Here is a 21,511-nt window from a genome sequence, read left to right as displayed (position 1 = left end):
GGCATCGATAGCTACGTATGTTGTAGTATCGTAGATCCATGTTAAACTACTAGGTATAGATATCAAATTGCTTGTGGCATGGATTTGATCTTGGGCGCTGTTCCTTGAAGTAACGCTTGGCTCCGAGTAAGTGATGTGTTCATGTTTATAAATGTAAAACGGCCGGCGGTGGTTTCTGTCCTGTTCTGGCTCTGGCGCTAATATGAAGAAGATTTGGTGGATTGAAATGCTGTTTTGTGATAGTCCTCTTGGCCTATCTGTTGGCAGGAGTGATCTCAACACCTGAATCAATTCAGATAAAGACCCAAGCGTCAAAAAGAGTGGAACAGGAAAAAATAATTCTCCAACTTTAATTTTGCAAATAAAAGTAAATGATAACCAAACACCAACTGCCACAACGTCCGAATGGATCATACACAGAGGAAAAAAAAAAATTGGGAATCTCATTCAAAAAAATACAGAAAGTTATATGAGGAAACGGTGTGGTGTAGTTACGGAGTTTTAAAAGGGGGGAAGAAAAAGAAACAATGAGAAAGAAAAGACAAGAGCTAAGGTGAGATGATACTGGATGAGCATTGAGAAGAGGGAGTTTGTGTAAGGGGGGATTTGTTAAGAAATGGGTGGTCATAGTGGACACGGAAGTAGGCTGTGAGCAAAAAAGGGTCGATAGATGAAGAAAAATCCAATTATTGTGGTGAGGGGTCTCCCAAGGGGAGTTTTCGGCTTGAAAGCCCCCTGAGGAGCACTAGATAAGCATGCCATAGGAGGACCAAAAGGGCATGAAGCTTGGTGCTGGGAAGAGGTAATGTAGCCTCTTGCGTAAGACTGGTTGACAATAGGGTGAAAAGAAAATGTGAAAAATAAGTAGTGAGCATGAGGATCAATCCTTTTCTTTAGAGTATTGAGAAGGTGGACCAAATTTTTTCAAAAAACAGAGCACGCATATAGGTATTTCCAATCAGACCAGAGTTATAGAACCAACTGACAAGGAGATTTTCCCGGAGAGAAAATGAAACGGCGTTTTAACAAAGTCGCGAGTGACAAGTAATTGGGAATAAAAGCAGAGGAACATGGGAAAAGGGGTTTCAAAAAGCAGTAACCCGCGGGACCACACGTTGTTTATAATGATACCGCCATTAAATATATCAGAAAAGCAGAAACCGCGCCTGCAAATCCCTTACCACCAAGCCTACGCCCCATCTTGCCGATCGTCCACATCAAATTCATGGGAATCACACCTAAAGATGATATGAAGGAGGGCAGAAAATAAAGGAAGAAAAAGAAATCGGAGGCAATGCAGTAGAAAATTCTCTTTTTGTCAGCGCCTTCGGAGCAATGGTTGCCAGCTGTATCCAAAAAGATATTAAGATCGAAGGGAAAATAAAAGGTTAATAGTGAGCGTGAAGAAGGAACGACGACGCTGGCGGAGAACAATCCGGACCGCCGACTGTTTGCGAATTAGGACGGAAATCGGGTAAACCTAAACGAGTAACGCCGCTGGACAAGGAGGAAACGGGTTTATAGTGTGTCGCCAGCGCCTGCCTCGACACCGTCGGGGTTATAAGTCAAGTTGGATTCGAAAGTAAATCCGTTTGGATCCTCGTTGTTAAGAAATGTGTCAAAATCAAAGCTTTCAAGAAGGTCGGGGTTCTCAAGACCGGCGAAATCAAGGCCATAAGTGTTATTCTAGATTTAGACTGTCAGAGTCGTACTTTATACGAATGCATAGAGACCGACTTACATCAGGGATGTTTATATCACCGAACGTTAAATTGGGATCCTGTTGCGGTTGTGGTGGTTGCGGTTGTTGCTGAGGTTGCGTTTGCGGTAATTGAGATGGCTGCGGTGGTTGCTGCCCGATAGCTTGCGGTGCGGGTGCCGATGTTGGCTGCGCACCATTAGTCGCCGCACCGGGACCAGCTTTATTGAACGAATTTGGATGTACGGGGGTGATTGGAGTAGAGGGTGTAGGAGTTGGTGGAGGCTCCGCTTCGGATGATGGAGTTGCAGCCGTGTTTCCTGCGTTGGCGGGAACTTTCGACTTGGCAACACGCTAAGCAGCAGTTAGCAGGGCACAGAACGACGGAGCATATGCTATTAACCTTCATTACCTTTCTCACTGTGTCTTTAGTGTCTTTCTTAGTCTTTGGGGCTGGCTTGTTCGCTTGTTGTGGGGTTGGAGGCGCCACGGCGCCAGGTTGAGGGGAAGGCGGTTGGACTCTACCAGTCGCTCCACCAGCAGCGGGAGCTTGGGGGGGCGGCATCGCATTCCGCTCTTGAGGCGTTCCGGCGGTTTGGGCTTGTCCAGGTTGGGGGATCATGGGTTGTCCTTGCGGATTTTGTTGCCAATTGCCACTTGGCATTCTGTTTGCAGTTCCAGGCGGCTGTGGGCGTGTCATCGCATCCATCGGCTGTGTCATCTGCGGACCACTAAATGCGGGATTTGAACTTGGCGGCCGCATACCATTCGGGCCAACGAGACCTTCAGGCTTCACGTTGAAAAAGGCAGCTCCGCCCATATCAGGTGGAATCTGACCACCAGCGAAGTTCATCGATGCAGGTGAGCCACGGCCTTGGCCCATCGCATCACCAACATTTGGCGACCCAGGAAGTCCTGTCTGAGGTAATTTCGGTGTTCCCCGTTTCATCTGTTCATTCGGATTTGGAGATGCGCCAGTTCGACTCCCCTGAGGCGATGTTCCAGGAGCCAAGTTGGGTTGAACCATTCCAGGCTGACCATCAGCATGAGCCATGATCTCTTGTTCCTGGCGAGCTATCATGAGGCGACGCTTGTTTTGCTGCTCCAAGAGCATCAGCTGCATTTGGTAGTCCTGGAGCGCATGGTTTCCGCCGCCAGCTTGTCCGCCTGGTGTCTGCATTCCGGGTCTCATTTGCGCCATCTGACCGTTCGGTGCGTAGTAATCTTGCATTGGCAACATTCCTTGCCCGTCATGCAATGGCATTACATCGCCTTGGTTTGGCATAACTCCGGGATTCATTAAGCCATTTGGCATGCCCTGATTATTCATAGCTGAGCGTGAGTGATGCATGGCCAGATTCTGATTATATACCTGGAGAGACTTTGCTTGTACCGATGGATTTTGTGCTTGCAGTGAGTGGAGCTGAGCCGGGGTCAGAGTTCTTGGATTGATACCATGTTGCATCAACAAAGTATTAGTCTGTTGATTTGGCTGACCCGGGAGACCTTGCGACTGCGCACGACATCGTGTCATTGTGCCATGACTGTGTCATCAGCGCGTCGTTAGACGAGACGTGCATCTCACAGAGGAGTGACTGCGCTATGCATCATCTCATGTCAGATGTCACGTGCATTGTGTGCATACTGAGCTTATCTGCTGCAGTTGTGCCATATGTTGTGTAGTCCTAGCAACACTGTCAGCTAAATCCCATCCAACGCGACACTGAGCGCGACGTAGCATACATGTTTAGGGCATTCGCTTGCATCATCGACTTTTGCATATTTCGCTCGCATCATTCCCGTTACCCATCCTCATATTGAATTGACTTGGCATCATTTGGGAATGGCGGTAAATTTGGTTTTGTTGGTGATCACGGAGACGAAGTATACTCTGGGAAGGAAGTATCAGTACGGGCCTTAAAAGGCTATTGCAGGATAGTTACGCGCTTGACGTACTTGAGTATGCTGAAGATATTGCATGGCTTCAGGGCTTTTGCCTTTTCGCCTTTGCGCCCAAAAAACATCCCAGAAAAGGTTGAACCAGTCGAACAGAAAGGATGTTTGTTGCATATCACCGTTCAGGTTAGGTCGTGGGAGGTCATCTGGAACCTTGGCTTTCATATCATCGTTTGAGTCGGTGGCCATGGCATCTAGATCGACACCGTTAACTTCACCATCACGATGGTTGAACTTTGACGGTGCAGCTGTATTCATTGGGACGTTGGAATCTTTGACAAGGGCCCTCGCGCAATCAATGTAGCCTCGTTTCAGAAAGTAGTCGTAGATGTAGGTATTAAGCTGTACAACCATGTTGTGGTCCGGCGAAACGTTCGGATTGTTGGGGTCGCTACGAGGAGCAGACGAGCCGGTGTTCATCATGGGGATGCCGCCCACTGGGCCGCCAGCGGCAGGATGCATTCCCTGCATGTTCATCTGGTTCATAGCGGTATCGAGCTGAACCAGTCACTTGGTATTATCAACCAGAGAATCTGGCCTACTCTTAACCACGACTACCCCGACAAAATCGCGACCAAAGACGATAGATCAGACGGAGGAGCTGGGGTGTAACGTTACTGAAGAGAAAGAGCGAAGGGCGGCGTTAACGGCCTGATGCCTAGGAGTCTGTCTTGCGAGAGTTTGCAGGAACAACTAGCTTCGCCGAAGTTGTCAACACTGAGCCGCAAGTTTCTTGATTGAAAGAGGCGTCGGGGTGGCGAAAGCGTGACTGGGGCGAACGCTAGGCACAAACAACTCTAACAAGATATCCCACGGGAATGCCAAAGTTTGAAACCGGCGGGTAACGAAAGACGTTGGAGAGCAGATAGGGCCCGACCAGGGAGAGCTTCGCCTATTGCGACGAACGGGAGGCGAGTTAAGACGGAAAGTGGCAGCACGGTGGAAGAAAGGATAGACGGTAAGGTCAGATGAAAGTCGGGCGCCAGAGTGTGGGTATGGGAGGACGTGTACTCGGACGGCGCACCAGCGATGAATGGAGTTACGGTACTGTGTAGGTTGGAGAGAGCGCGTTAATCATCTGCAAAGGACAAGAGGAGAGCGGGTGACTAGCAGAGCATGATGCCCGGACGAGTCGGTGGGAAAAGCAGAGAGAGTTGATCGCGCATAGAGGTAGGTGTTGTAGAGGGAGTTGGCGGGTAGGGAAGGGTGCGAAGGAGATCTTTCTTCAGGCCTGGGGGGGCGGAGAAGTGGTGAGTGGTTGGGCGCTGGGATCAGTTGAGTACTCACCAGGCAAAAAAGGCAGCGAAGAGGAGGGACCAGCGGTTTGGGTTTGGGGAAGACGTGGAATTGAAATGGGGTTGAAAAGAGAGAAGAACACCTCAACACAGAATCCAATTCGCCCTAGTCCTTCAAATGCACCTGAACACAGTCCTGACATTCATCTCTTCATCACGGCCTCGCGAGCAGAGGGGGGTTAAAAATGGGATCGTTGCAGCTTTCTGGCGAGACGATCGTCTATATTCATTCGGGTGGCTGTCACAGCAGGTCCCGCGGCTACGCACGCCCGCCGTAGTCTCTGGCACGCAAGTATCACGAGGAAAGGGGGGCGAAACATACGGTACGCCCGTACCTGACCTGACCGCACGTAATTTAGAGGCCGGGCCTGACCGAATGCATTGCAACAAGCGACAACAAGCGCACACGTATGACGGACGCTCTCTGGAGATCTAGCTATTCGCCTACGGGACGGTGATGGCTGCCATTCGATGTGTTGGAGTGGCACCCCCCAAACCGCACAGTGTCAACAACCCCATACTCACGTCAAACCGCTTGATACACGGCCAAGACCCCATAATTTCAGCATACTGGTATCGACATTACCCAAGATACACGCTGGAACGGGGGGGCTTCATCTCAGCACGCTGCGTCATTGGGCGAATGGCCATACAATTGATTCTTCTCACGCTTCTGCTTTGTACGACTGTCAGCCAGCGGCGGATTGGAAGACCCGTCGGATCAAATGCGGGGAGCGAAGAGGGAGCGCATCAGGTCTTGTAGCGGATTCACCATCAGCGCCGGGGGTGCCGGGCCTGCCTTGCTGATTGGACGGGAAACCGATCGGACCGATCACGTGAGCAAATCATCGCTCTCCCGCCCTCTGGGATCGCAGGGATGGCGCTGGACGATGTGTGTTTTGCAGCCAGACCCCCGCGCTTGTTGATACGCTAGCTCGAGTTCAGAGGATCAAACCAGAGGTCAAGCTTCGTTGAACGGTCGAAGCGAGAAGAATCATCGAACCACATTCCATGGGAGCAAATGTCTAGGAAACGCTGGAATAAAACACGGCCCCAAAACGCCATAACACCCGGTCGCGCGCGCCAGTTCGCAACCCACGATTGATAGATCGCACCACCCTTTCTTTACCCTCTCATTCGTCGTCAGGCGGCATTTCGTCTTCCAAGTATCTGACTAGAGAAACCCGCATTTCCGTAGTGTCATTTCCACGTAAAACATCGCTCACAAAATGGGCCTCCACTTGCATTTGCACCTACACCGGATCGCATTAGTGGGGATCATGAACCAGCGACACGGAAAGATTATAGGGCCAAATACCATTTCCAATGAGCCTCTGAGCACGCCACACAGAATATTCGAGTACCACAGTTCATCCTGTGCCCGCCCATCATCGGGTAATTCCACAAAGTCCGCAAGCGGATTCTCCTCAAACACCAATGAAAACTGTTTATTATCGCTTGTCCAATTCGTCACGGTAGGAGTGATATTCAAAAATATCTTGAAGCCAACCTATATCGCCGAGCCCTAAATTAGCACCGCAAGCATCGGCCCTTGGAGCTTCTAAAGCTAGCTGACCTTGGAAATCATATCGGCAGTTTCTTTGAAATTTGAGCACCTCCCGACGCTCGACTTTGCCAGGAAGTCTTCGATTAAACGCATTCCGATATTGTACCCCATCTTATCCAATTGTCTGTTGACCTCGATGTAATCGTTATCATAGTCGTTGCAGAGCTGCGCAACAATGGTTCCATACGTCAAAGTGACTAGCTCCGCATTGACCTTGTCAACCTTCGTCCTACATTCACCAAATAAGCGATTAGCGATTTCGAGGTCCCTTTTGCTTGTCCCAGCGACGATCGTGCGCGTCCGGTTTTGAAGGAGGGGTATAGAAGCTGGCGAACCCAAGCCAAATGAAATCCTACTCACTTCCATATTCTAAATGTAGCCGGTATAATTAGCAAATCATATGGTTGAAGGTTGCGAGGGAATGGGCGTAGAGAGGCGCATACTCTTCACCTATTCTGGGCGCTTTCGGTGACGACGTGAGGTATTCTTAGGGAGTAGGCAGACGTAATTTGAAGTCGGGTGCGATCTTAATCTTCAGTCGACATCGATGTGACTGTAGTCATAGGCAATCGAAGTGCTGTGCTGAAGCTGGTCAATCGTGCAAGTCATGCAGTTCAAATATGCTTTCCAGTCCAAAGGGGGAGTTTATTGGACCCGCGCATCTGGACATGTGGAGCCGATGGTCACTAAACTAAGTTAGCCGCCTAAGCCGCCCAGCCGCTGTCTTCGGCTTAAAGTAGCGCCTACAGCAAACTTCCCAGCGGAAATCGCGATCAACCTGACGAGCGCGTCAGTTGAGATACTGTTGAAAGGCCGTTGCTCATACCATCGTTTCTTCATATCGAACACTTGTTAAAGATTTACTGGCTTCTACACCACTCCTTGGATTACAGAGTTTTTCTTTCTCAATTTGACGTGATTCCAATGATGTCTGCGGAAAAGAGGCCGGTTCAAGCTTCGTTTGGCTCAACGCAGCTGGTCAAACGACCACGCTCGGATGCGGACCTGAGAAATCAAAACTCCCTTGCTATCTCAAATAGTACAACGCAGCATGGAGCGTTGATGAAAGCTGTAAGTCATGCTCCTTCCAGAATTTTTTCGAGGAGCAAAACTGATTGAAAATTGCCAGATCCCCCGCACAAGCGGGCTTGAGGCTCCTATTATGGAACTGACAGGTGCGATTTGGTTAGTTTCTTGATGAATAGTTGCTCGGGGCTGACTGATTCGTACAGGCCATACCGGGGAAGTTTTCGCGACGAGGTTTGATCCAACGGGCCAACAAATTGCTTCCAGTGGAATGGATAGGTCGATATGTGAGACGCCCAGCCATCGATGTACAAGGACATTTTGGCGTTGGGCAAAAACTGATTTGTCTCTTACTATTAGTATTATGGAGAACTTACGGCCAATGCGAAAACTATGGCGTCATGACTGGACACAAAGGCGCCGTTCTAGATTTACAATGGTCTCGCGATTCGCGCATTATCTTTTCCGCATCAGCAGACATGACACTTGCTAGCTGGGATCTTGAGTCCGGGCAAAGAATACGCCGACATGTTGGACACGAGGAAATCGTCAACTGCGTTGATCTCAGCAAACGAGGACAAGATCTCTTAATTAGTGGCAGCGATGATGGATGTATTGGAATCTGGGATCCCCGACAAAAGGATGCGGTAGATTTCTTTGAGACGGAGATGCCCATTACCGCGATCGCATTAGCTGAAGCCGGAAATGAAATTTACAGTGGGGGAATTGACAACGATATCCACGTATGGGATGTTCGAAAACGATCAGTTGTATACTCCATGATTGGGCATGCGGACACAGTGACATCTTTACAGATCTCACCGGACTCCCAAACACTGCTGTCAAACTCGCATGATTCTACTGTACGGACGTGGGACATTAGGCCCTTCGCACCAGCCGACCGACATATCAAGACCTACGACGGCGCACCGACGGGTCTAGAAAAGAATCTTATTAGATCCAGCTGGTCACCCAATGGAGAAAGGATCGCTGCTGGAAGCGGAGACAGAAGCGTGGTTATTTGGGATACTCAATCGGCTAAAATCCTATATAAACTTCCTGGGCACAAGGGAACCGTCAACGACGTGCGATTTGCACCGAATGACGAACCGATCAGTAAGTTGATAATTCTGTTAATGTCCACTCTCTAGCATTTTCTCGGCTTGCGTTGGCTAACGTTTTTTGCGCCTCCAACAGTCGTCTCAGGGTCGTCAGATCGCTGTTTGTTCCTGGGAGAAATTGGGAAATAAACCCAACCGTCAAAGTCAACATACCCGCATTGGTTTAAGAAACGTATATCGTGACATTTGTTGAGCGTTATATTCTGCGTTCTTGTATTATACACCTGGAGCGAATAGGCTAATTACAGCCTGAGGTGAGTGGATAAAAGCCGAATCCCCAAAAGATACCAGCATTCCTCATGCCTCATTCTCTGGAATGGCCGTGGCATAATGAACTATTGCTAGATTAGGTAGGCTCCTAGCAAGAGGTCGTCGTGAATGCAGAGTATGAATCAGTATTTGTCAATTTCGAGACCGAATTAAGGGAGGCGTGACATCTTTAGTTGCTGAAAATAACCAGGTGATCTTGGGAAATGGTCTGTCGCCAATATACTCTACTCCTGTTTGATCCAATGGAAGGATAGCGCGACATTTAAGCACTGTTCAATGTTCAACATTAGTTTATACTTCATACACAGAAGACTGGGGGCAGTATATCCACTAGTTACTTCATGAGCAAGCTGTGGCCTGCGAGCATCCACACATTTGGCCACAGATATTTCAGCGTGAAAAGGTGAAACCGACGCGCCCAAAACCCATCTTGGCCTCCTTTTTCTTGCGCGAATACGATATCAATACCAATCCGGCTGCTTTGGTAGAAAGGAAATCATTTCCAGTAATTTTGCAGTCCTGAGGAGCTTGGATGTCGCCACCACCTGGGTCATTGATCAAGTGGATACGCAGCCTATTACGTCGCAATATCAACTTCGATTCAATATATCTTCCATAGTAATGATCGCGCCCCTTCCGGTTGCACGGTGATCCGCGCGGCTAGTTATCTGGGCGGCGGTTTTGAGGACAAATATCAGTCGGCCAATGTCATACTCAAGCACCAGGCGTTGAAATTTGGGAGGCAGCCTCTTGGAAAAGTCACTGCCCAAGGAGAATAACTAACTAGTAGCTAACTCCTAGAGTTCATAACACTATCTAACGTTCACTTGGCGGAGGAATCGACGTTGGGACCACGGTGAGCTCAACCACATTACACAAAAAAGGAGCTGCAACGGCGGTGGGGATTGAAATAGCTAGAGCATCTCTGATGAATCAAGAGTGATCTCGACGAAGTATTCGTTAAAGGGAAACAGAGAATCTGAAGCCATATAGTCGCTTTTCTCATTGCCGAAAGGGTCTCTATGCGGAGTTGGTTTATCCGCATCGGCATCCTTTCGACAAAGGGTGCAGCAGAGGTAATCTTCACAGCTTGTAGCCTCGTGCTAACATCTGAGATTCAGCTTCTTGATATCAGGGTCGGATGGATAGTCGCTCCGTACCTACGGAGTCCATTAGTTAGTTAACTAACTATAGTTCGTGCCGCTTCGACTCCTGGTTTCGGTCGCGGAGGAGTTCTTGAACAGGAAGCCCCCCGCGTGAGACAAAGCCTGGCGATACTTGGACTCGCGTGTGCGCCTCGGGCTGTCATATCCTCCGTATCATTCGAGAGCCGCCAAGATTCCCGACTCACGAATAGTGCAGTTGATCAAATAGCGCTAGGATGGCTCCGACATGCCCCCCAGCATCCAGCGACGTATTCAAACACGAGCAAGACCGGTGACCGCTGACCTGCCCAATAATGCTTTCAGTCAAAGAGCCGCACAGCCTCGCCGATTTAACGATACGACGACGAGGCTGTAGCGTCACTTACTCCCCAGACAACTTGCCGCAAATTATGACTGTTTCCTGCATGGAACACAGGATGGAGTATTTAACTTGCCTGCGCCTCGCCGCTTTCCTTCTATTTGAAGACTACTTCTCGGCTCCATTCTAGATATGGATCCTGCTTTCAAGGAGAGAATACCTGTGACTGGCTGGGAACATCTTTGTTTTAACTCGTTGCAGGCACATTTGGGCCCAAATCTGGAAAACCTAACTCATGGACTAATCGATAAGATTGGCCAACCCGTCTCTTCACTCGATAAGGACACCTGGGGGGTGGATATCGAAACCTGCAACGCCTATTGCAATATAGATCAAATTCCATGGCCGGTGAGCATCCCTGAGTATTCGACATTCCGCAGAAGTAAAACGCTAATGAAGAGCAGAACTTCAATTTCAATGCCTTTGCCGCATCATTCACCAACTACCTTCTCCCTTGGCTCGCACTCACTGCGCAGCTCCCCTACGAAACCGGGAGCCCATGGAGCGACATCATGAGCCTTTGCCTTGCGGTTGGCAGCCCGGCGCTGATTACTTATTCGCTTACCATCACGATGCTGAATCGGTACTGGGTGCGGCGGGTATTTCGTGAGCTGTTGGATAACTTGCACCCCCAGACCCGGGCCCGCTACAAGCGGCAGGTGAATGGCGTGCAGTATTTCCTTGCCGAAGCGCAGCAGGTTCCTATCCAGGTTCCTGCCGAGTTAAGCGAGATACGCCGATTGCTTGCGCCTGGGATGGAAGTGTGGTGGCGCGGACTCAATGGACGGCTACGGCGCTCAAGGCGCGGAGTTACGGCTTCGCTTGTTGCTCAGGTGCTATCGGCAGTAATCGCTTACACTTTTACTGTAATTGCATCTTTCATCGCGGCTATCGACAGTTTGGATCCGGTTATGCAGATTAGCGCAGGAACATTGTGGGTATGGTTGGTAAGTTGAGTGGCGCATTCAACCAAACAAGAAGCCCCTTTTCAGCATCTGACAGCATAAAACAGATACCTGTTATATGTGGCTGGGTTATTGTCGGGACCCAGAGCTCGCACGATGCAGTGGAGGATGCCTTGCGCGTAAGGCATTTGAACCCGTCATCCGGAGTCCAAAGCAGCCCTAACATCCCGGAGCCGGAAAACGATGGGATCACGGTCCGGCACTATGGAAATACCAGACAATCACTCTGGTTTGGCTTGAATTTTGCCGGCGATGAACTACAAAAGGGCCCTGTATATAACTACGCGCGAGTTTTAACATGGTGGCAGACGGTCAATGCATTTATTGAAACAACAAGAGCCATCGATCGCAGCCATGCCGCAGAAACAGAGCCAACTTGGCAGCCAGATAATAAGCCTCAGACTCCAACTTTACAGCCGGTCATCAACGAGGTGTCTGAAAGCGAAATTACCGTACTTCCGATTTCGCAGGACGAGGTCTTTATCGAGACCTATCCAAGACTGGCGAGCATCCCGCCGGAAATGTGGTGGCGAATAATACTTGCTTCTCTCATGGCTCTCTCTGTACAATGGGGAACCACTGGGGCATCAGTCATCATCGCGATTCTAACGCCAGTCAAAGGCCTTGGCTGCCGGTCCGGTAGCTACGCGCTCTATGGCGTCCTGGGAACATTTTCCTGGTTGGTCTTACTTGTGTCCATGCTGTTGTCGCACGCTGCAATGTCACGACCAGCCAGGTCAACAGCGCATCGCTGGTATGGCCGCCTCGCTATCGTTTCTCGGTGCCTGGGCAAGACGATCGCGGTTATCAACGCCGCGTGGCTGGCTAGCAGTACCATATTTGAAAACATCGGCTTCTACGACAACTGTTGGTGTCACTCGGTCGTACTGCAATATGGCGTTGACGCGTGGGTTATTCTGTTTCGCACCGAAGAGGAGTTTCGACGAGAGGCGAAGAATTCGTGGCCTGGTGGGATCGCGATGACGATGATCGTCGCGGCTCTGTCGGTTTTGGTATTCGCGCTAGGATCGAGAAATGATTCGACTTCGGGTGACGATGAGTATGATTAGATGACTTTGACTGATGTATGGGGTTTGGGTTTCTCGTCAAGTACCGCCGCTCTCGATCCTTTTGCTTTGTTTTGGCTGTCCCTTCATACGAGGAACGGGATATTTAAACCGTGGACTTTGGCCTCGTGAGAAGCTGATCAACATTAATTTCCGCTGTGAGAATGGTTAAAATGGCCAACGATGAAACCTTGGCCGACCTCATTAGAGATGGATGCGAAACTAATTGATAGTAAAATGTATGATTTATGGAAGAGGATCTGATCAACAGAGCGATTATTATATCATCATCGTTGACAAAAGCTGGCTTGACCTATGAATAAAACAGCTCTAGTCTCGCCCGCAGCTGCAGAGTACTGTAGCTCGTTAAATGCTCTCAGGCACTTCTCCCGCTCTGCCCAAGAATGAGCCCGTTCCCCTCGTCGTGCTTCAGGATGGCGCCAAGGACACCAAAGCGGCTTTTCGGCCAACGGCAGTCTGGCAACCATCGAACTTGAAACGCCATCTCGAGACCCAGAACGAGGATCCTGGTTCAGATTCACCGCACTCCTGAGGTCTTCGTCACCCCATCTCGTCCCTCTTGCGTCCGTGCGACCCAGGGCGCGGGGTTCAACCTCACACACCTCCCTCCGACTCCGCGACTTCGGTGTGCTTCAGGCTAATACGTCCAGGGGCAGCCAATTGGTCCAGGGGCCACCACAACGGGCAGTCGATGGCCATCGTCGAAAGACGGAGACCATTGCCCGATTCGTGGGCGTTTTGTCTGGCTTGAGTTACACCGTCTGTCTAGCCTCCGGACGGCCGCGTTTCGTGATGCCGTGGGTCATCGATGTTCTCTCGTCTTTATTTCCGGGATGAGGCCTCCATCCTCTGCCCTATGGCTGTTGGGGATCCCATTCAGTTTCTGACGACGTTGAAAGGAAATTTGAATCCTCAAGGCCCAAGAGTCAAGCTTGACTGGATCGTTTCTGGGCCGGGCTTGCAACTTTGCCTGTTGGGAGTTTGTTCGCTGGCGACCTGTTCCCGCCGGTTCTTCCGGTTAACTTGCTACACTGGCTTTTCCACCCCTCAAGTCTCAGGTTGAAATTACTATGTTTATGGTTTGCTCCGCCTTCTCTGTTGATGCGGTGCATTCAAGTCGTTCCCCTCGAGAAAAAATCATCAACTTTTGAGTCGCTTCCATGACTGAAGGGATGGGCGATTCCTATTTTCGATTTGCTATCAGACAATAGTGTATAATTTCCTCTTTGATTTCTCGTCCCATTTATGGTGCAGCCGAAAAGGAAACAAAGAGCTGTTTGAGGAACCGGAACAACCGCGCTTCTGAGATCTGGAAACGTCAAGAGGGGCAGAAAGAACGAGGCCCGGTAGGGTCATGTTCATGTCTCTATCGGAGGATTCGCGAGGATACTACCTATCTAACGTCGATTCACGAGCATTTTGAGAAGATCGAGGTCCATGGCCAACAGCTTCGGAACCCTTCGTGGTCGGGTGACGTCTCTTTTTGCCGGCGCGCCCGCCGGGCAACATGGTGACCGTATATCAGTGAAGTCAGCAGGCCGCAGGTTTAAATTGCGGTTGTTTTCAGCACCTTTAAAAGAAAACCGATTGCCTTTGCACAGTGCGCACCATGTACCGCATTCGACGAGATCTGCCACAACCCAAACAATATTACCAACCAGCTCACGTTCGAACAGCCAGGAAGCTGAACGAGTGGAAAATCCACCGAACAATACATCGCCTGACCATGTGGGTTCGTCAACACGGCCGAATGGGAGGCGTCGATATCCCATGGGGTGGGTACGACCTTCCCGTAAGTCGAGGCGGGGACGAGGGAGGGCTGCGATTCCGTTTGGGGCCGGGATTTAAGACAAGGGAAGCGAAGAGAAAAATGGTCAACTGTGCAATATCGGGAAGTATCCTTGCAATTGTGTTGGCAGTTTGTAAGGAACACCTCTGGCAAATACTTCGATAGGCATGCGGCTGACCATGGGTGTTTAGACATGACGCTTGCATTGACGACATCTATCCGAGGACGCGAATTTCACATTTTCCTTATTCTTATATTAATGATTCTTACGGTATATTTCTGCCATTCGTTTGTGCGTCTATTCATGATTGCCTCCAAACCTACGGCGGATCAGGAGTCCTATGACGGTAGAAGGGTGAGGTTTGGAGAAACGGACCACCCCATCCGTGTAACGTTTGCGAGGGATGAAGAGGTGGTTGAGAGCGATATGGAAACCAACCGCAATGCCTCACTAGCTCCCCCGCCCCCTGCGTACGGCCTATGGAGGGGAAGCATGGTATGTTTATTTATCCTAAATCCGACTGGCGTCATATTGCTAACTTATGGGACCAGAGAATAAACCCCAATATGATCTACTGGCAACGAGTGAATGGAACGGATTCTGGAAGTGGGACCAGCTCAACTTCAACTGACGAGCCACGACCAGCAACGGCAAATCGGCCGCCAAGCTATGTTTCTGATGACGGAGTTCGATATGTTCTTGACGTACAGCCGCGGTCTACTCAAATGCCGCCACATGGACAGGTTCCTGAGATTCACGTGTCCGACCGGAGTTATTATAATTGAAAGCTTTCCCCGTGTATATAGCGTCTTTTGACTAGTCACAGTGTGGTTATTTTCTGAGGGTTTCGAATTTTTTTTTTTTTTTTTTTTGCGGGTCAGGGACTGGCACGGAATCGTTTTGGATTTTAGTTCATTCTGTTCGATCTTTCACAGCAAAGTGTACGAATTTTGCAAAGTAGGCCGAGTCACTGGAAAAGGAGGAATTTTAGTTAGAACAAACGCTGGGGCTAAAATCTCTCTTAAATTTAAACAATGAATGTTGAAGCAATAAGATTAAAATCTTTATGATGAAGTCTTGGTTGCCGTAAAAAGTGGCAGCTCCTCGATATGATCAAGTCATCATCCTTATAGAGCTAGCCAGTGTCACCAGTCAGGCTACCGCAAACCTTGCTTGTTCCTTTCACCAAGTATTGGCGTCCTCTGTTGATCGCAGTCCTTTTGAGCATAAAACTACAACGATACCCATAACCGAATCAAGGGTCAACTACCGGGTATTCTCGCGTTTAAAATAGATCGGGGGCCGGATTTGGCACCACTTTATCCTGACGGATAAGGTACACCAAGTACAGATCCGAGCATTCCGGTACGAGCCTAGATGTCCGATGAAATATGGGAGATATGACCTAAGCTTCTCAACGAATATACAGGCACCCGGCGTGCTTTGCGCATCCCACATTACGCAAAGAAATACCACTGAAGGCAGCAAAGAATATAGAAAATCGAGCAACTTTCGCCATGGGCCTTTAATGACCAAGATGTCCAGGGACGCCTTTCCTGACAAGGTTGTCCACCGCAATGGAAACGCGGTTAAAATACGGAGTAAGAGTAGCAAACAAGCCAACCGATATAACATCGAGGCCTGGTAGTGGCACATTACTAAGCTTTTAACTAGTTAGTTAGAGCGTCAACCAATCAGAGCAAAGGACAAGTGGCCACAAGCTTAGTCAGATTTACAGGGTACGGTTGGGACCAAGTCGGCACGATATGTAGTATGGCGTCCGGAGTACGGAGTACACCGAAGCAACTTGATAGACCGTCCATGCTCCATGAACTCTTCACAATCCCAAGTTCCCTGCCGGTGATGCACTCGAGATGCCGGCGCATCCAGATGTTCAATCCAATAGTAATAATAGTATGGACCGTTAGGGCGTTGTTGCTGCTATCATGGCTTTTAGGAGTTCAAGGTATTCGAGAAAGCCGGCTTCAGGAGCTCAGGTTTGCCAAAACTTCCCCCGCAAGCTGAGTGACAGCCACAGCTAAACCTGCACATTGTAGGGCGGAAACAGAACATATGTTCTACCATGGATTTGAAAACTATATGAAATACGCGTTTCCCGAAGATGAACTCCGCCCTTTAACGTGCGGATCCTTAACACGCGACCGCGAGAATCCTGCCCATATTGAGCTGAATGACGTCCTGGGAAATTACTCCCTTACACTTGTGGATAGCCTGTCGACATTGGCAATTTTATCGGATGCTGGATCTAAAACTCGAAATGGGTGGAAGGCATGGACATCGTTTCAGGACGGGGTAAGGGACCTTGTGGACCTCTATGGCGATGGATCAAATGGCCCGAAGGGAAGGGGCTCTCGAGGCAGGGGCTTTGAAGTCGACAGCAAAGTCCAGGTTTTCGAGACCGTTATTCGAGGCGTGGGTAGGTAACCTCGGTGTTTGCCTGGTGAGATGGGGTATGGTTACTTACTCGTTAATTGAGATCATGCCAGGCGGCCTTCTCAGCGCTCACCTTTTCGCCGTGGGCGATTTGCCAATTCGCGGATATAATCCCCCCGTAAATGAGGCATCATACGCAAAACTCTGGGATAAAACCCATACTACGCCAAGTCATCCTGGGATACGTTGGGCCAACGGTTTTGTGTACGATGGTCAACTGCTCAGGCTTGCTACGGACCTAGCAACTCGCTTACTTCCTGCCTTTTATACGCCGACTGGGCTCCCGTATCCTCGGGTCAATCTTCGTTATGGCGTACCGTTTTACCCTAATTCACCTGTAAATGGCAATTCAACAAGGGACACCTCGCATTCTGAGTCAGCATTTCCTCAGGAAATCACCGAGACATGCAGCGCTGGCGCTGGTAGCTTGGTTTTGGAATTCACGGTTTTGAGTCGACTCACTGGAAATGGACGTTTTGAGGAGCTTGCAAAGCGGGCTTTCTGGTCCGTGTGGGTAAGACGCAGTGATATTGGGTTAATCGGTGCTGGCATCGATGCGGAGTCGGGAAAGTGGGTAAATTCATACACGGGGGTAAGTTTACCACTCCTTCTCAACCTGAAATCGAGGCCATTTGCTAATTTTCTCTTCGTTATTCCTGTAGATTGGGGCGGGTATTGACAGCTTTTTTGAATATGCGCTGAAATCACACATTTTACTTTCTGAAGGGCAACCTCCGCCTTTCAACACATCTGGGCCATTTCATGAACTAGATAATCACTATACTCCACTACCGGAAGAAGCTCATTCTCCTGACGCTTTCCTCAGAACATGGCAGCAAGCTCGAAATTCTATCCAGCACCATTTATACCGTGGCTCCAGTTATCAACACCCCCATTACATTCAGGGGGACATTATAACCGGGGCGACACGTGCATTTTGGATGGATAGCCTTAGCGCGTATTTTCCCGGCTTATTGACACTGGCGGGAGATTTGGATAAGGCTGCTGAAGCCCATCTTCTGACAGCCGCTCTCTGGACTCGGTATTCAGCATTACCTGAAAGATGGAGTGTTGCTACTGGTGAAATCGAAGGAGGTTTAACTTGGTGGGGAGGGCGGCCAGAGTTCGTCGAATCAACGTACTATCTCTACCAAGCTACTGAGGATCCGTGGTATCTTTATGTTGGAGAAATGGCTATGAGGGATATAAAGCGAAGATGCTGGACCAAATGCGGTTGGGCAGGGCTTCAAGATGTCCGGACTGGACAATTGAGTGATAGAATGGAGAGTTTCTTCCTTGGAGAAACGGCAAAGTATCTATTTCTATTATTTGACCCCTCTCACCCGTTGAACCATCTTGATGCGCCCTTTGTATTCACCACTGAAGGACACCCTCTTATTATACCCAACTCCGCGCACCATAGTACTCATGCTAAGGTTAAATCGGGTCCACCAAAGGGTCGCGCTGCAGCGACTGAGTCCTGTCCTCGACCATTGCCTTCCCCTTCCTTTCGGGCTGTCCAGGGTTGCAGCACGCCCGGATATATTTCATGCAGCGAGTTTGGCCAAGCTACATTTAATGCTTCGCAGAGGTCGAACTGGAGTCTTCTGGTCGTGGAATACTCCAAAGGATCAACCAAGGCGTGACTCTTTCTGATCTAATTTCGCCCTCCAACTACACTCTACTTTCCCTGGACGTTGCCCCCGGACTTGGTGCCTCCCAACTCGACCAGCGCGCCGATGGCAACTAGGCCGACACTCGACCTCTCTTTTCCTCCTATGCCCAACTCTGTTCTCAGTTCTGCATCATTAGAGCGTGTTAACGACGGAATCTTCGTCAAATCTATCAGTGGTCTGCGTTTAGGTATGATCCAAGACGTGCCGCTGTTTATGGAAGGGGGATCTGCTGCTGTTGATGGGTATCGCATCCAAGTGATCAACAATATACCTCTTGGAAAAGATGAGAAAGTCTATGTTTCTCGCGAAACCACTAAAGTTCTAGAGCCAACTGATCCCAACTTCACACAGATTGAGGACCTGACAATGCTGGACATCATTGTTGACTTTAAACAGCCGCGTATTTCCAGGAATGGTTCGTCAACCGCTACCAGGCCTCCAGTCAATACTGGAAAGTTGGCGGAAGATGTTCGCGCTCCAGTTGAGGACAGCTCAAATATGAAGCTTGCGTTCTCGTCTTTTATGAGCCAAGTTACATCTTTGCTCCGCGATGAAGTCATGTCTTCTTCTCCAGGCTCGGCAATCTTTGGCCAATCTATCTCGCGAGCGTCTATACCTGCCTTGACTGCCACTGGCAAAGGTGCAGTGCCACTACCTGACACTGAGGAAGCGACGATACCGACGCCATGGGCTACCAGCACATCTAACAAAAAATCAGCCCATTCTCTGCCATGGTCCAGTATATATCTTGCGGGGGAACTGTGTGATGCCCCGCTGCCATCGTCAGTGCCCAAGATGCACCAAGTCATCGTAATAAAACGAGGAAATTGCAGTTTCTCCCAGAAGTTGAGAAACATACCAGGATTTCGGCCGTCCCGGTCATCTTTGCAGCTGGTCATTGTCGTATCTTACCCGCAACATGGAGATCCGGATTTTTCACCTGATGCAAAATCAAAGTCAGCGGCTAAGGAGACAGTTTCCCCATTTTCAGAACCAATCATCGAACTAGATGAATCCTGGCTCATTCGCCCGCTACTTGATGAGATACAAGTCGTTGCAGACAGCATCCCACGCCCCCATCCGATTAGCATGGTGATGGTAGGCGGCGGAGACCAGACATATAGTTACTTCAAGCATTCAATAGGCGTTGGAATTAGAAAGCGGTACGAGATGAGGTCTCAGGGAATACCCATTAGCAACTTGATTGTCATTTAATTTAGTACCTTATGATATATATCAAAAATGTATATACTCTGACAGATTGTGATGCAGCAACTTACCATATCTCCGAATCTCATACTGGTCTCTCAAAGAGTCAAACTGCGCCGGACAGTCCCCTTGTAAACCCAAGTAGCCATGACGGTTTCCTTGCTCAGACCATACTTGGTCCGCTTTGGGCATTTCTTCTAGAGTTCGGATTCATTGGTACTGCACCAATGATATTGCCGTGTTCTCGAACTGGGATGGCTGCCCGAGCGACGTGGCGGATAAGTTTCTGAGACTCGAAATTATCGTGCCGATAAGGTGTAAGACGAGAGATATCACAAGATTAGTACCAGCCAGATAAGGGAAACTCGATATTTCACTGTTTGGTCCTTTATTTTTTCCCTCCGAGAATGACTCGGGATTATCTGCTGGGCGAATTTTCCCACAAGCCGGAATCTCTGATGGACTACAACCTTGTTTGAAAAGAGAAATTGTGCCAAAGGGAGGAGGAATGGAAATTTAACGAGTCATGAACGCGGTGCCCTGCAAGAATTAGATATGAAATCATATCAATTGGAAAGAAGCCGCGAATGGATCTGGACTTGTCTAAATTTGGAGCCGGTCGGGTATGAGGTTTAGAAACAAGTAGTTAGCTGGAGATGGCGAGCATGCTCAAGGTTGAGTAAGAGATCAGCAGCCAGAATCTAGAATCTCAGGTGCTTAAAATAGGTCGTTATCAATGCAAAATGATATGAATGTTATTACTGCTTCAATATGGCCAAAATGGAGCTTCGGCGTCATTTCGGCGCCGATTCGCAGAGTCCACGGAGGAATTCAAATCCTTATTGTTAAATCGGAGAAAAGCAGTGTTTTTTTTCCAACTATAAAATGATATCATGCTTTTTATACCTAAAACGCCTTGAGTTTCCGACGACCAACCGCCATGCAATTAGGACGAGATACCAGAAAAGTGGTGACAAAATAGAAGATTAAAACATAGAGATATCGGTGCCGGCGCTAGTCGATGAGTACAAGTTGCCATATATGGTCTTAAATTGACTGCACGAAAAAGAAAGGGAGACAAATTAATAGTTCACCACGATTGGAGCATGGTAAATCTATGAGAATGGCCGATTTATAGTAAAGCAAACTCTAGCAGAGCCCCAAAGCCGCGTGAGGAAGCCGTAACGGAGTGCATATAGATAAGTTTGGTCGTCCTGAAAGAGAATCGGAGTTAATTGCTCGCTGTTGGTTGAGAGGAGAGAAGTGTGTAAACCGGGGCTGGGAGCTTCTCGCGTCCCTTGAGGAAGTCGAGTTCAAGCATGAAGACGAAGCCAAGTAGATCGCCTCCAAGCTTTTGTACGAGGCTTCCAGCAGCGCTTGCCGAACCACCTATTGGGACAAAAAAGATTAGCAAAATCCAAAAGCAATTCCATAATTTATTCTATTCTTGGGGTGAGCCCAGGAAGGAGTAATTTAAGCACCCACCAGTTGCAATGATATCGTCGACCACGATGACCTTCTGGCCGGGTTTGATCGCGTCTGCTTGGATTTGGAAGTAATCCGTCCCATATTCCTTCTCGTAAGCCTGGGTCTCGACAGGACCAGGCAGCTTTCCCTGCTTTCTAACGGGCACAAAGGAAGCACCCAGGCGAAGGGCCAGCGAAGGCCCAAACAAGAATCCACGAGCGTCTAATCCGACAATTACATCTGGTTTTCTGATCTCATAGGTCGCAGAGGGTGGAGTTCCAAGACCCCGAATTAGGTCTTCATGCAGTGAGGGTCAGCGAAAATCGGGAGGATATCCTCGAACAGAATCCCAGGAGAGGGAAAGTCCTGGAACTGGCGCAAAGCACCGCCGCAGTCTTATCTTA

General features: G+C 49.2%; 7 protein-coding genes across 7 annotated transcripts in view; 4 read left to right on the top strand and 3 right to left on the bottom strand.

Annotated features, from left to right (window-relative positions):
• Positions 1-1,518: 1,518 nt before the first annotated feature.
• Positions 1,519-4,141, bottom strand: UREG_02106 (OefA protein; the record flags this gene model as incomplete). The annotated part of the gene is made up of 5 exons (XM_002542544.1): positions 1,519-1,686; positions 1,742-2,053; positions 2,121-3,017; positions 3,345-3,422; positions 3,656-4,141. 5 exons carry the CDS (start codon positions 4,139-4,141, stop codon positions 1,519-1,521), a joined length of 1,941 nt encoding a protein of 646 aa, XP_002542590.1.
• A 1,942-nt stretch (positions 4,142-6,083) lies between these two features.
• UREG_02105 (trafficking protein particle complex subunit 3) lies at positions 6,084-6,883 on the bottom strand (the record flags this gene model as incomplete). The annotated part of the gene is made up of 3 exons (XM_002542543.1): positions 6,084-6,203; positions 6,269-6,460; positions 6,527-6,883. The coding sequence occupies 3 exons, from the start codon at positions 6,881-6,883 to the stop codon at positions 6,084-6,086; spliced, it is 669 nt and encodes a 222-aa protein (XP_002542589.1).
• A 561-nt stretch (positions 6,884-7,444) lies between these two features.
• UREG_02104 (WD-repeat protein 57) lies at positions 7,445-8,793 on the top strand (the record flags this gene model as incomplete). Its single annotated transcript, XM_002542542.1, has 3 exons — positions 7,445-7,588; positions 7,750-8,659; positions 8,741-8,793. 3 exons carry the CDS (start codon positions 7,445-7,447, stop codon positions 8,791-8,793), a joined length of 1,107 nt encoding a protein of 368 aa, XP_002542588.1.
• Positions 8,794-10,970: 2,177 nt separating this feature from the next.
• On the top strand, positions 10,971-12,493 carry UREG_02103 (uncharacterized protein; the record flags this gene model as incomplete). The annotated part of the gene is made up of 2 exons (XM_002542541.1): positions 10,971-11,405; positions 11,471-12,493. 2 exons carry the CDS (start codon positions 10,971-10,973, stop codon positions 12,491-12,493), a joined length of 1,458 nt encoding a protein of 485 aa, XP_002542587.1.
• Positions 12,494-14,120: 1,627 nt separating this feature from the next.
• On the top strand, positions 14,121-15,086 carry UREG_02102 (uncharacterized protein; the record flags this gene model as incomplete). Its single annotated transcript, XM_002542540.1, has 3 exons — positions 14,121-14,433; positions 14,492-14,796; positions 14,853-15,086. The coding sequence occupies 3 exons, from the start codon at positions 14,121-14,123 to the stop codon at positions 15,084-15,086; spliced, it is 852 nt and encodes a 283-aa protein (XP_002542586.1).
• Positions 15,087-15,838: 752 nt separating this feature from the next.
• UREG_02101 (uncharacterized protein) lies at positions 15,839-19,930 on the top strand (the record flags this gene model as incomplete). The annotated part of the gene is made up of 8 exons (XM_002542539.1): positions 15,839-15,902; positions 15,980-16,298; positions 16,359-16,738; positions 16,809-17,347; positions 17,418-18,067; positions 18,488-19,529; positions 19,576-19,594; positions 19,692-19,930. The coding sequence occupies 8 exons, from the start codon at positions 15,839-15,841 to the stop codon at positions 19,928-19,930; spliced, it is 3,252 nt and encodes a 1,083-aa protein (XP_002542585.1).
• Positions 19,931-20,871: 941 nt separating this feature from the next.
• Positions 20,872-21,511, bottom strand: part of UREG_02100 (adenine phosphoribosyltransferase 1) — a gene marked incomplete at both ends in the record, with an annotated part of 833 nt that continues 193 nt past the window's right edge. Inside the window, 2 exons of the mRNA XM_002542538.1 lie at positions 20,872-21,029; positions 21,126-21,404. Of these exons, the coding sequence (XP_002542584.1) occupies positions 20,872-21,029; positions 21,126-21,404 (437 nt within the window). The remainder of the gene's footprint in view (positions 21,030-21,125; positions 21,405-21,511) is intronic.

This window comes from Uncinocarpus reesii, genomic scaffold (assembly GCF_000003515.1).
Source record: "Uncinocarpus reesii 1704 scaffold_1 genomic scaffold, whole genome shotgun sequence".
Classification (NCBI taxonomy): domain Eukaryota; kingdom Fungi; phylum Ascomycota; class Eurotiomycetes; order Onygenales; family Onygenaceae; genus Uncinocarpus; species Uncinocarpus reesii.
The sequence above is the reverse complement of the archived record's forward strand: the minus strand, read 5'-3'. Positions and strand labels throughout refer to the sequence as shown.